An 11,031-nucleotide genomic window follows, 5' to 3' on the forward strand; every position below is an offset into this window, starting at 1 on the left:
GGCAGAGCTGCTCAGGAGCGATGCTGTTAGCGCGACTCAGATGACGGGCAGAACTCCAGCGGTGCGGCTGCAGCCCACCCGCGCGGGCCGAGGGGAGCCTGGCGCAGCTTGTACAGACGCTGAAAGGAAGTTTTCAGTCTCAGGGGACAAGGAAATATGATGAGAGGGGAAAAAGAACCACTAGCAGGGATGGCTTCGCCCGCTGTACTCGGCGGCCTCTGGAGCGGGATCAAAGGCGGGAGGAGCTCTGCGCCCACCCAGGCGGAGGCAGGAGGGGCTCCCCGCGGTGCCGGGTGTCTGTTCGCTCCCGCTCAGCACCAACAACACCTGAGCACCCGGTCACTCCTCTAAAGGGGTTCTAGAGCTCTGCCTCAAACTCCAAGACCAGAGGTGCCCTCCAGGCAAACTGGGGATGCAGCTCCCAGCTCCTGGGTCCCCAGGCAGCACCTCCACCATGCCCCCACTGCTCTGCTGGTGAAGTCCTGCCACCTCTGGCACACAACCGCTCAAAGCCAGGGTACCTCCAGAAAGTAGAGTCGGGGTTTTGGTGAAAAGGGCACCAAGAGCCCCCATTTGTTGGGACTGTAATTTTAACAGCCACATCCAGTACCATGAACTATGGTAAGTGAACTGTAAAATACGTTTGAACAACATTTGGAAGTTGTTCGGGTTTTTTTGGTTTTTTTTTGCTTTAACAACTTATTTAATACATGTGCAGCCTTCGCTGCTGTCCTGTGGTTTAGGGCTCCGCTCCCTGCTCTGGGACTCAGGATTGTTCGACTTGGAAGCACGGACAAGCCTCAGAAATGTTTCTTTTGGGTAATTCTGCCCCAGCTGCCTGCGAGAGCCCAAATAATTGAATCATTCATGAGCCTGTCCGCAGAGCACGAGGCACTCGGCAAAGGAAAGCGTAGGTCAGCCTGCGAGTGATGGCTGTTAAAAACTTTCATTATGTCCTGGGAGAGAGCGGCGGGAGAAAGGAGGAAAGGGAAATAAATTATAACATTGATCTCGGTTGTGGATCGATGGAGGAGGAGGGATGGCAAACACAAGGAAGGACAAAATGTGAATCAGCCTGGGATGTCTTAGAGAGTTGGGCGTGTTTAAACGGGACAAGATTTAATTTAGATAAATATAAATTAGTACCTGACAGTGCTCAGCATATAACAGAGGAATAACATGCACGAGAGGAGCCGTAAGAGCTGGGCACGGAGGGAGGTGCCTTCAGCTGTCATCTCATAGTGACATCAGCTCTTACTCTGGTCCAGGGGAACGGAGCTGACACCCTCCAGGAGCAGAGATCGCAGCTGCAGACCCAATCCCCGAACTGGAGCCTGGTGCCTCACATCTCAGGCCGTCATCGCTCAACGCTGCAGCCCAGAGCGGGCCACAAGAAACCAAAGCGTGTAAGACAACCCGGGGGAACCAACAGTCAGCACAGACTGCTCGGGAGGGCGAACAAGCACTGCAACAGGCAGCTCGCTTGGGACAGAGGAGCCACTGTCAACACCTGGTATGTGCTCACAGCACAGGGTGCCACCAAGCGACCCAGACACCCCCGGAACCCATCCCACACTGGCAGTATGAGCATGGCTGAACACTTGCCTCGGTTTCTCCTGTGAAACAAAGCGTTGGGCTCAAGCTTTTGGGCAAGGAGGTGCCTGGACAATGGCCACGTGCTGACGCAGACACCCGCCTCTCACCCTTGGCGAGGGGCTGGTAGGCAGATGCAGCCAGACAACAACTCCCCTTGGTCCCTCGCTAACCCGGGACTGAGAAGCCCTGTGGAAGAGGGAGGCTGAGGCTGGGACCAGTGAAGGTAGGGAGCACCCCTGGCTGCCCTGCCATGGGAGAGGATGTCCCTCTCCCGGGAAAGGAGAGGGGAAGCAGGGTTCTGGAAGGACCCAGCACATTTCTGCGGTGTCAGGTTTCTGGGGTGAAGGGTGTTCCAGTGCTTCTGAGCAAAAGAAGAACTAAGCGCCTCACCTGTAGATGTTCCTGCAGGCAGCGGAGATCCTCCAGCATGGCAGATCTATAGATACACCTGTATGTACACACACGTATGGTCAGAGGCGTGAAGTGTCGCTCCCCACACCCTCACCCCAGGGTGCAGGTGCAGGTGCAGGTGCACCTGCTTTGGGTCGGACTTGATGACCTTGAAGGTCTTTTCCCGTCAAAATGATTCTGTGATTCTACGATTCTAACCACAAAGGGGTGCACGTGGCTCGGCCTGACCCTCAAGCTCCCCCACAGACATGTGCTGCAGCCATCAAAGCCACCTCCAGGACTGCAAGGGAGGAGGGTTGGGGTTTGCTGTGCCATGGAGGGGACACAGCAGCCGCTGGCAGGATCAGGCGCCGCTGGGGCACGAGGCTCTCTGTGCAGACAGAAACTGCTCTTCCCTTGTCAGCAAGACAGTGCACTGCTCAAAAAGAACCCTGGAAATGCCTGACGCGCGGCAGCTCCTTCTCTGCAGGCAGCAGCAGTGAGCAGGAGAGGAAGCTGCGGATCCTCATGGCCTCGGTGTGTGGTGCCTGCAGCATCCTTTGTGCTCGTGCAGGCAGCCAAGAAAGCAGGAGGAGCAGCCTCCTTCGCAGGGAGGAAGAGGACTTCAAAACCCCCCCATCATGTGCCTGATGAGCTGCTGTGCTGGAATGAGTCACCAGACGAATTTGCTGGGTACCAGCATCCCGCTGTTCATGTGATTATAGCTCATTTGAGAGCATCATGCCCTCTCCCTGCAAGGAATTTGTCATTTCTGAAGGTGCCACAGGAACCTGCTCCCTCTTGCGTCCTTGGCCGGATGGGCAGTGCCATCAGCACCACCACCACATCTCCTCCCACCTGGAAGCAGCTCCCCACGGAGACTCAGCGTGGTCAGCAGCCCCAGAAGCTGCTTTTTAATGGCCTGAGAGGCAGCTCTGGACCATCCCCCCAGCAAAAGGAGCCATGCCAGGAGCAGCAGTCGGTCTCTGCTCACACACACCCGAGCCCCCACGTCAGTCACATTGCTGCTTGATGTCCCTGATGAGATGAGGAGCAGCACACAGCCTCTTCTTTGTTCTTATCTTGCCAGGGAAGAGAGTGTCGCTGTCTGCTCCTCGTCTTTCCACCACTGCAGCCCTGCTCAGCACCAGCCCAGCAGGAAAAACAAGGGAATTAAAACCACCCCGAAAGGGAGTCTTTATAAATGGTGAAAGAAAGGGGCACCAAGGCCTCCCTGGGGAGAAAATTCCTCCCATTACAGGGCAGGAGCAGAAAAGCGAGGTTTGAGAAGTGCTTTGGGGGTGGAAGCAGCCCTGCAGGGGAGCACAAACTGCTTCGGTCTGGTTTGAAACAGCAGGAACAGGGTGACTGCCCCAAAGCTGGACCCTAGCAGAAACTATTTGCCGCTATATCTGTTTCCTTTTATCACCCCACCCCACCCACGCCAAGAGAGCAGACCACTGGCTGAGCTAACTACTGTGAAGGGCAATTAGCACAGCCCAAAACTCCAGGTCCAAATCCACATTCCCAGCTCAAGAGAGGTGGCAGCACCCAGGGGATGCTGTGAGCTAGTGGCTGCATCCTGATCACAGGCAGGGCAGAAGAAATCAGTGCAAACAAGAAGGGAAACTGCTATTAAGCAACTGCTTCATGCTGAGAGACACTGTGGTACAGATGTCACAGATGCCACCCCATGACAGTCTTGCAGAGGAGGAGCTGAGGGAACTGGGGGAATTTAGTCTAGAGAAAAGGAGACTCAGGGGAGACCTTCTTGCTTTCAACAAGTCCCTGAGAGGAGGCTGGAGCAAGGTGGGAGTCAGTCTGTTCTCCCCAGGAACAAGCAACAGGACAAGAGGAACCAGCCTCAAGTTGCACCAGGGGAGGTTTAGGTTGGCTATTGGGAAAAATTTCTTACCCGAAAGGGTTGTCCAGGCCTGGCCCCGGCTGTCCAGGGCAGTGGTGGAGTCCCCATCCCTGGAGGGGTTTAACACAGGTATTGATGTGGTGCTGAGGGACAGGGGTTAGTGATGACCTGGCAGTGCTGGGGGACTGGTTGAACTCGATGTGCTTAAGGGTCTTTTCCAACCTGAACAGTTCTGTATTTCCCTTCTACATTTCCCCCAAATCTATACTGCCACACTGCACCCCCCAGCAACGCTCTCACAAGGCAGCTGTTTGGGACACTGCTAACATGGAGCCATCCACGCCACCTCCTGCATCCCCACTGCCAGTGTGCAGGCAAACAGCCCTCCAAGACAAGACCTCCCTTCCTCCTCCACCTTCACTCTTCCTGAAAACAGGTGGCCAGAGCTGCAGGCAGGTCTTGGGACGCCACCACTTTCCTGTCCTACCCCCTGCACCTCAGGTCTTGCCCACAGCCGTACTGCAGCAGCAGCACCGGCTCATCCCACCAGCACTGAGCCACCCAGGTCTGTCTCCTCAGCACAAGCCACCACAATCTGTGGGGTCTCTGAGCCGAGCGCAGGCCAGGTGAAGCCCTGTCTCAGTCTTGTGTAACTAGTGCCTTGCTGCAACCTAAAAATCAGGCATGCTGCTGGGGCTGGAAGGAGCGATCTTCCCTTCCAGGCAAGGGGACACCGGGACACAGACCTGTGCTGCGCTTCCCCCGGGCTTGCTGACACCATGGCCCTGCTGCCCAGAGAGCAGCAGCTTCAATTACTCACTTGAATCCCAGGAGCTGAATTTGCAGCGCCACGTGCTGAGCCCCTGGAGCCACCGAGTGGCCACTGCCCGAGCTGCAGGCAGGAGCTTCCAGCTGGACCCATGTAGCCATGCTCAAAACGTCTCAGGTGGCATTTTCAACCTTAAATCCTTGAACTTCCCCCTTAGATCCCAACCTTAAAGGATAATAAAAACATCTGCTCCCTCTTTTTGACGTGTCTGTGGTGCAGGGTGGCTACAGCCTGCTCTGCAGCACAGAGCAAATGCTCAGCACCCACCAGCACCGACCGCCCCAGAACCCCAAGGGGTCGGCAGGGGCAGCCCCGCTGCAGCTCCACCTCCATCCTCAGAATCCAGAGGGAAAGGGGGGAGATTTCCACTGCCTTTGGGGCAAGTGGAAACAGGGTGCAGGAGAGCCACAGCAGGGCCCTGAGCCCATTCAGCTGGTCTTCAGCAGAGCTCACTGGTAATCGCAGGCAGCAGCTGGTCCAGCGAGGAGAACAGGAGTTACCCAACGGCAAAAGACACCTGGTTCCATCTGCCTCCGCACTTTGCACTTGACGAGAATGTGCAGCCTGTGTGACAAGGCTGAGAGAGGTCCCCAAGTACCCCAGCGAGCCCAGTGTGGTGCACCACAGCCCCTGGAGCAGCGCTGGTGCCCACAGAGCACAGCTGACGTGCGGTACCTGGTACCCTGAGGTTCTGCTACATCAGCTCTCCAGGTGCCTCCCAGAGGAGCAGCAGATCATCACCAGGCTGGTGAGATCAGCAAAGCAAAGCAGATTCTTCCCCAGCTTTATTCTCAGACCAGCTTCTTGAGGAACTCAGCAGCAGGATCTGAGGGATCCCTATAACCCACCTGGCTCACGGTGCCCCTTTGATTTTGCTACACAGAGTACAGAATCTTAAGCTTTATTTTTCTATTGGCCAGCAACTTAAACTGGGTTAAAAAACAAAAAAGCAATGAATATTATACAGAGAAGGAGTATAAAACAACTTGATGGACACAAGCCAACTCACCGGTCATATCTCACTCCGCCTGGCCTCTCCCAACACTCTATGATGCATTTGAAGAGAATGGATGAAGGCAGCTCTGAAGATATGCGTAAGAATCTCAAAATATTGCTTCAAGCAACATGCTCAGTATTTTCCTCTTAGTTAGTGGTCAATACTCGTCAGGAACTTGATTATAAAACAAGAAATAATTTAGAGATTTCTCCCTTAGCTCATTACTCTATAATTTGGGTTTCTTTCTCCTCTTTCATACTGCTGTGGAACCAAGGACACCCCTCAGCAACTCCAGCTCTCCCTCTGAATTAGTTAAGGATTATTTCACGAGGCTGATGTTGAGGGGGGAGTTTCAGACTGACCTCCTCTGAATTTCAACTCACCACCCTTTAGTGCCAGTGCAAGATTTCTGCTCTGTGAACTAAAAATCCCGCGGTGATGCAAGACCCTTCAAGGGGATGATTTTGCACCTGTGAACTGTCTGCTGTCCAGGGATGGGGCTCAGTCAGCACCACTGAAAGGCCAGGAGAGGGAATTAATTTGTTTATCAAAGGGCTTGTCTTCACTGATTAGAAACACCACAACCCTGCAGCCCTCTCTGCCCCCTGGGTGGAACAGGAGACCAGGAAGGTGAGAACCAGACCAGAGGCACAAGGACTCTGTGAATTCAGACTAAGACCCGCTGGCATCACGAGAGCACTACGTTCACATATCCAGGATCCCAATGCAGAGAGAATGTATAACTAAAACTACTCCTCTGCAGCACACAAACAGTTAACCCAGCACTACCAATTTACCAAGTACACTGGGGCAACAGGTTCAAGCTGACTCTCCTGACCTTCTTAGCAGTAACCAGTGAAGTCGGCTTCCGGGTCTCGTTAAAGCCAGAAACCCTCTGCTGATTAATGAGCTCTTCAAAGGCTGGGAAAACATTTGTATATATTAATTTCCTGTCCGAGGGAGATGAGCCTGGAGGTTTCCATTAGAAAAATCAAGCCAAGGGCACCTCTCAACACTTACGAGATGTGAGAAGGTATTTCCACAGACAGAACAGGCCAAGGGGTAGCATGATAGGCCAGTTCTTCACCAAACCTCAGCACGGGCTAAGTAGGAGGGAACCAAGTTCTCTCACTCAGTAAAACCGACCAGACCCAAGAGAACTGGAAGAGAGTCCATTGTCTTTGCCCCAGAATCGCTCAGAGGCAACAGACATCTTGTAGCTCCTAATGGTGCTGTGTCAAGGGGAGGCTTAAAGGAAGAGGAGGAAGGATTGATGAGCAATCCTCAGGCACCCTCATCTTGGCAGCATCAGAGTCATGACAAGATCTCGACCACACCAGTCGTGCTCCTCATCAGCAGGGAGAGCAGCTCCTGCCCCAGGCAGGCAGGCTGGCATCTTCTCAGGCAGAGGTAGGACATCAGAGTACACTCAGGAGGAGGGAGAGAGATCTTTGATGAACGAGAGACTCAGCTCTGGCTCCAGCTCAGCGCAGAAACATCATCTGTCCTCACAGTTGATGCGTGGTGCTGCTGTCAGAGAGCAAACCTTGGGTTTTGTATAGCATCCCCATACCTTCACGCTGGCTCAAGAGAAACAGCCCTGGATAAATCTTGCTTTGTAGTTCTATCAAGGGACTGTTTCACTAAAGCTTCTGGCAGAAGATCCACAGCTCTTGTTTCTTGACAACGAAGAGGACTCAGTGAGCTCCTGGCTGCCTTCTAGACAACACAGAAGGTGACTTTCCCCCGAAGGGGCAGGTAAGACGCTGCATGGTTTGAGAGGCATTTAATTACAGAGCCGAGTCCTCATGTTACAGCACTTTGGTGGTGGAGCGTGGTTGGGTGGGCAGGCACTAAGGGAAGTGGCAGAGGAGGAGCGACAGAGTTCCTGCAGCTATTAATATGGTTCTGACTTTAAACTCCGGTACAAGCAGCAGGTGAAAATCATCCCAAAGATCTGCAGGGTGCAAAGAGGAGAGAGAAATGCATGAAAACCTGAATGGAGGCAGCGGCCTGCAGATGAACAGCGTGGCCCCAGGCTGGAGCAGCAGCGAGCTCCTGCCTGGGGGTACCGCACGCCAGCTTGTGGTAAGCAGCGGGAGAGAACATAATCTGTGCTAATCCTCATAATTAATCACCAGCAGCTTCTCTGGAGCGTAATTTGGCTACTTGCCAGAGTGAAGGGGGAGATATGAGGGACTCCCAGAGACAGCTGTAAGACAAGAATATCTTGCACCATCCCCTCTAAAATGGGAGTGAGGGCCATTCATATCCTACCCCTTTCTTCATCACCCTCTCCCAAATCATCTGCAGAGCCACAGCGCCATGATTCAACATAACACACCTGCGGGAGAAGTTCTGGAGGACTTAAAAGAATCCTAATGAACTGGGGTAGGAGGCTCCTCTGGACCGGCTGCATCCTCAGCACATCCCCACCAGAGGACACTCTCAGGCTGCCAGACCCCTGCCATGGCCAGCACCGCCTGCCTTCCCCACAGCCCCATGGCAGAAGTCTTTCTCTCCCACCCAGCCCAGCTGGCTGCACTCCTTCACCAGGAGTAAATGTTACAGACTCGCAGAAGAGCCTTTTGCTTTGGAGCCAGTGAATCCTCTGGTCCCTGAAGTACCTGGCAGCTTCTCCTTGCCAGGCACGGAAGGGCCTAACACATCCCAATTTTTCCATCCCTCAGCTCTGCAGTTCCTGTAAGTTCTGCCCAGCATCCCCAAAACTCCACTCAGCCCTTTTACCTGCACGCAAGCAATGCTGATCCCCACTGCCCCGATAATTTTCAGATGCTCTTGAATGAAGTTTTCCAGCTTGGTAATGCAGCCACTCTGCAGAGGGAGAGGACATGGAAAAAATCAGCTTCAGTTTAACCTCTTGTTCACTTTAACACAATGGCTGTGACCCCTGAAAGCAACACTACAGAAAGCAGCGTCTGTGAGCCACCTCTTCATCTGACATCACTGCGAAAGCTACACAGATGGCGTGAACTGCATCATGTTTCGTACTGCTCTGAGCTCAGGAGCCACGAAACACAGCCAAGGCAGCTGCTGCCTGGGCGGGAGAAACGCAGAAGAACTGACTACGTGACATGGAGGGAACATGTCATTTTTCTTTGAGATACGCAGAGAAAGTTCCCTCACTCACTCCCTAGCACACGCCTAGAGATGGTCTTTACTGCCGTCAGGCCAAAAGGCCAAGGAAATGCTGCTGAGTGGATCATGTACCACAAAATCCAACCTGACAGGAGCCCTTTAAGACCGAATTCCTCCCACTGCTATTTTTGACAGCAATGAGTTTCAGTGGAAACCTGGAAAGCCAGGCTCTGCCTTGCAACTGCACCGTGAGCCTGCCCGCCTGGTTTCAGGCCCAAGTTTTTGCTCTCATAAGGCAAAAATAAATCAGTAAGAGCATTCTCTGCTGGTTTCTGCGTTTTGGTTTTGTGTTTTTTTTTTTTTTTTTGGAAGAGCTCCCTTTAAATAGACAGGTTTTCCATGGCAGCATCAGGGGGGTTTATCATGTAGGCCACAGCACTGCCCCAAGGGTGCTGGGGGCCCTCCTGCCCCAGGAGCTGAAGGTGAACACAAACACCTCCACACAGCAGAAGGGGTGAGCACAAGGTCCTCCAGGGAGGGGTGGCAAAGACCTCACTTTTCCCACACCAGCATCAGGTTTTAGAGTCAGCCCCAGCCGCCCTCATATAAAGCAGTTCCCTGATCTGTCCCTTTTCTAGGCTCTTCTTCTCCAAAGCCACTAAAATCCTTTCTGAAATCTGAGACCTCATAAAAGCGTTCAGTTTTGGGCCCCTCACTCCAAGAAGGACATTGAGGTGTTGGAACGTGTCCACAAAAGGACCACAAATGGTCTGGAGCACAAGAGCAGTGAGGAGCAGCTGAGGAACCTGGGGAGGTTTAATCTGGAGCAAAGGAGGCTCAGGGGAGACCTTCTGGCTCTGACAGCTCCCTGACAGGAGGTTAGAGCGAAGTGGGGATCAGTCTTTTCTTCCCAGTAACAGGACAAGAGGAAATGGCCTCAGGTTGCACCAGGAGAGGTTTAGCTTGGACCTGAGAAACAATTTCTTCCCTGTTGGGGTTGTCCAGGCCTGGCCCCGGCTGCCCAGGGCAGTGGTGGAGTCCCCATCCCTGGAGGGGTTTCCCAGCCGTGTGGAGGTGGCACTGAGGGACAGGGGGCAGTGAGGACTTGGCAGTGCCGGGTTCATGGTTGGACTCAATGATTTTAAACGTCTCTTCCAACCAAAACAGTTCTATGCAGCATCTGACTGTGGATCCAAACGTCCCCTTACAGCCTCTTCCCCTCTGGAATCAGCCCAACACATTTGGTTGCCCCCAGGGCCTCTCTCAATAATGCAGCTGGGCAGCCACCTTCAGCACAGAGAGAAGACGCGAGCTGCCAGCCCTGCTCCTCTTGGAAACACCTCATCAGCCCTTGGGACTCTTTTCTGCGCCTCCTCACTGGGTCTTGCCTGGAAGGCACAAACCTTAATGGGAAAGCCTTCTTCCTGAAGAGCACAACCAAGCAGCTGGACATAACGTAACGTTTCTAACTGAGTTGCTTGGCTTAATGCAGATCTTATTCGCACTCCTCTTCCGAGTCTTGCTCAAAGCAGAGACTGTGAGAAGAAAACTGCTCCGAAGGGGCCACCTCTTCAACAACAGCACTCCTTAACTTGGGGGGAACATGAACAAGGAGAAAGCTCCACTCCCACAACCTCTCCCTCTTCCCCCTATCGGCAGCATACTCCGGAGTTACAGAATTTATTATTCTTCTCTCTATCTGCATATAAAATAACAGCCTAGATGTCTGAACACTCAGCTAGAGGAATTATTTCTGCTTTCTAAGGAATCCTAGTGACTTTGAAGCCTACCGACAGCTTGCGGCAGGAACCCAGCAGCCTCACTTCCTGCCCACCTCCTTCACATACTTTGTGACAGGTGCTTCTGAAGCCCTTTTGCTCTTTACCTCCTTGTAGATGTTGGAAGGATGGTCTCTGCGGCCACACAGGTCAGTTATCGTCTTACAGCAGCTGTCTGGCACTTTTCGCCCACTGGCCTCTGAAGATTTGATCCACAGGCTGTCGGCCCAGTCTGTGTAGTTGTTGCTTCCACAGCACTTGAACTGCACACACACAGAGCAAAGGCTGAGCCTGCCAGCACTGTTACCTCCTCCTCCCTCCAGCCTCCCACACCAAGCCCTGGCTTCACCCTCCTTTGCAAAGAGACTCCAGCTACCTCACTTTTTTTTTTTTTAAGCATAATTATTAGTGACTTTTGTGTTAAGAGTCCCCAAAACAGCCATTAAATATCAGCTTCATCTTTCAGCAGCTTGCTTTG

The 11,031-nt window shown here is 53.2% G+C and overlaps 1 protein-coding gene across 1 annotated transcript in view; it reads right to left on the reverse strand.

Annotated features, from left to right (window-relative positions):
• Positions 1-7,524: 7,524 nt before the first annotated feature.
• CD151 (CD151 molecule (Raph blood group)) overlaps positions 7,525-11,031 on the reverse strand; it is an 11,077-nt gene continuing 7,570 nt past the window's right edge. Inside the window, exons 6-8 of the mRNA XM_010133200.1 lie at positions 10,661-10,816; positions 8,425-8,511; positions 7,525-7,633 (exon numbers count right to left, since the gene is read on the reverse strand). Coding sequence (XP_010131502.1) covers positions 7,574-7,633; positions 8,425-8,511; positions 10,661-10,816 — 303 coding nt within the window. The 3' untranslated portion in view covers positions 7,525-7,573. The remainder of the gene's footprint in view (positions 7,634-8,424; positions 8,512-10,660; positions 10,817-11,031) is intronic.

The sequence above is a fragment of the Buceros rhinoceros genome, unplaced genomic scaffold (genome assembly GCF_000710305.1).
Source record: "Buceros rhinoceros silvestris isolate BGI_N320 unplaced genomic scaffold, ASM71030v1 scaffold2603, whole genome shotgun sequence".
NCBI lineage: Eukaryota > Metazoa > Chordata > Aves > Bucerotiformes > Bucerotidae > Buceros > Buceros rhinoceros.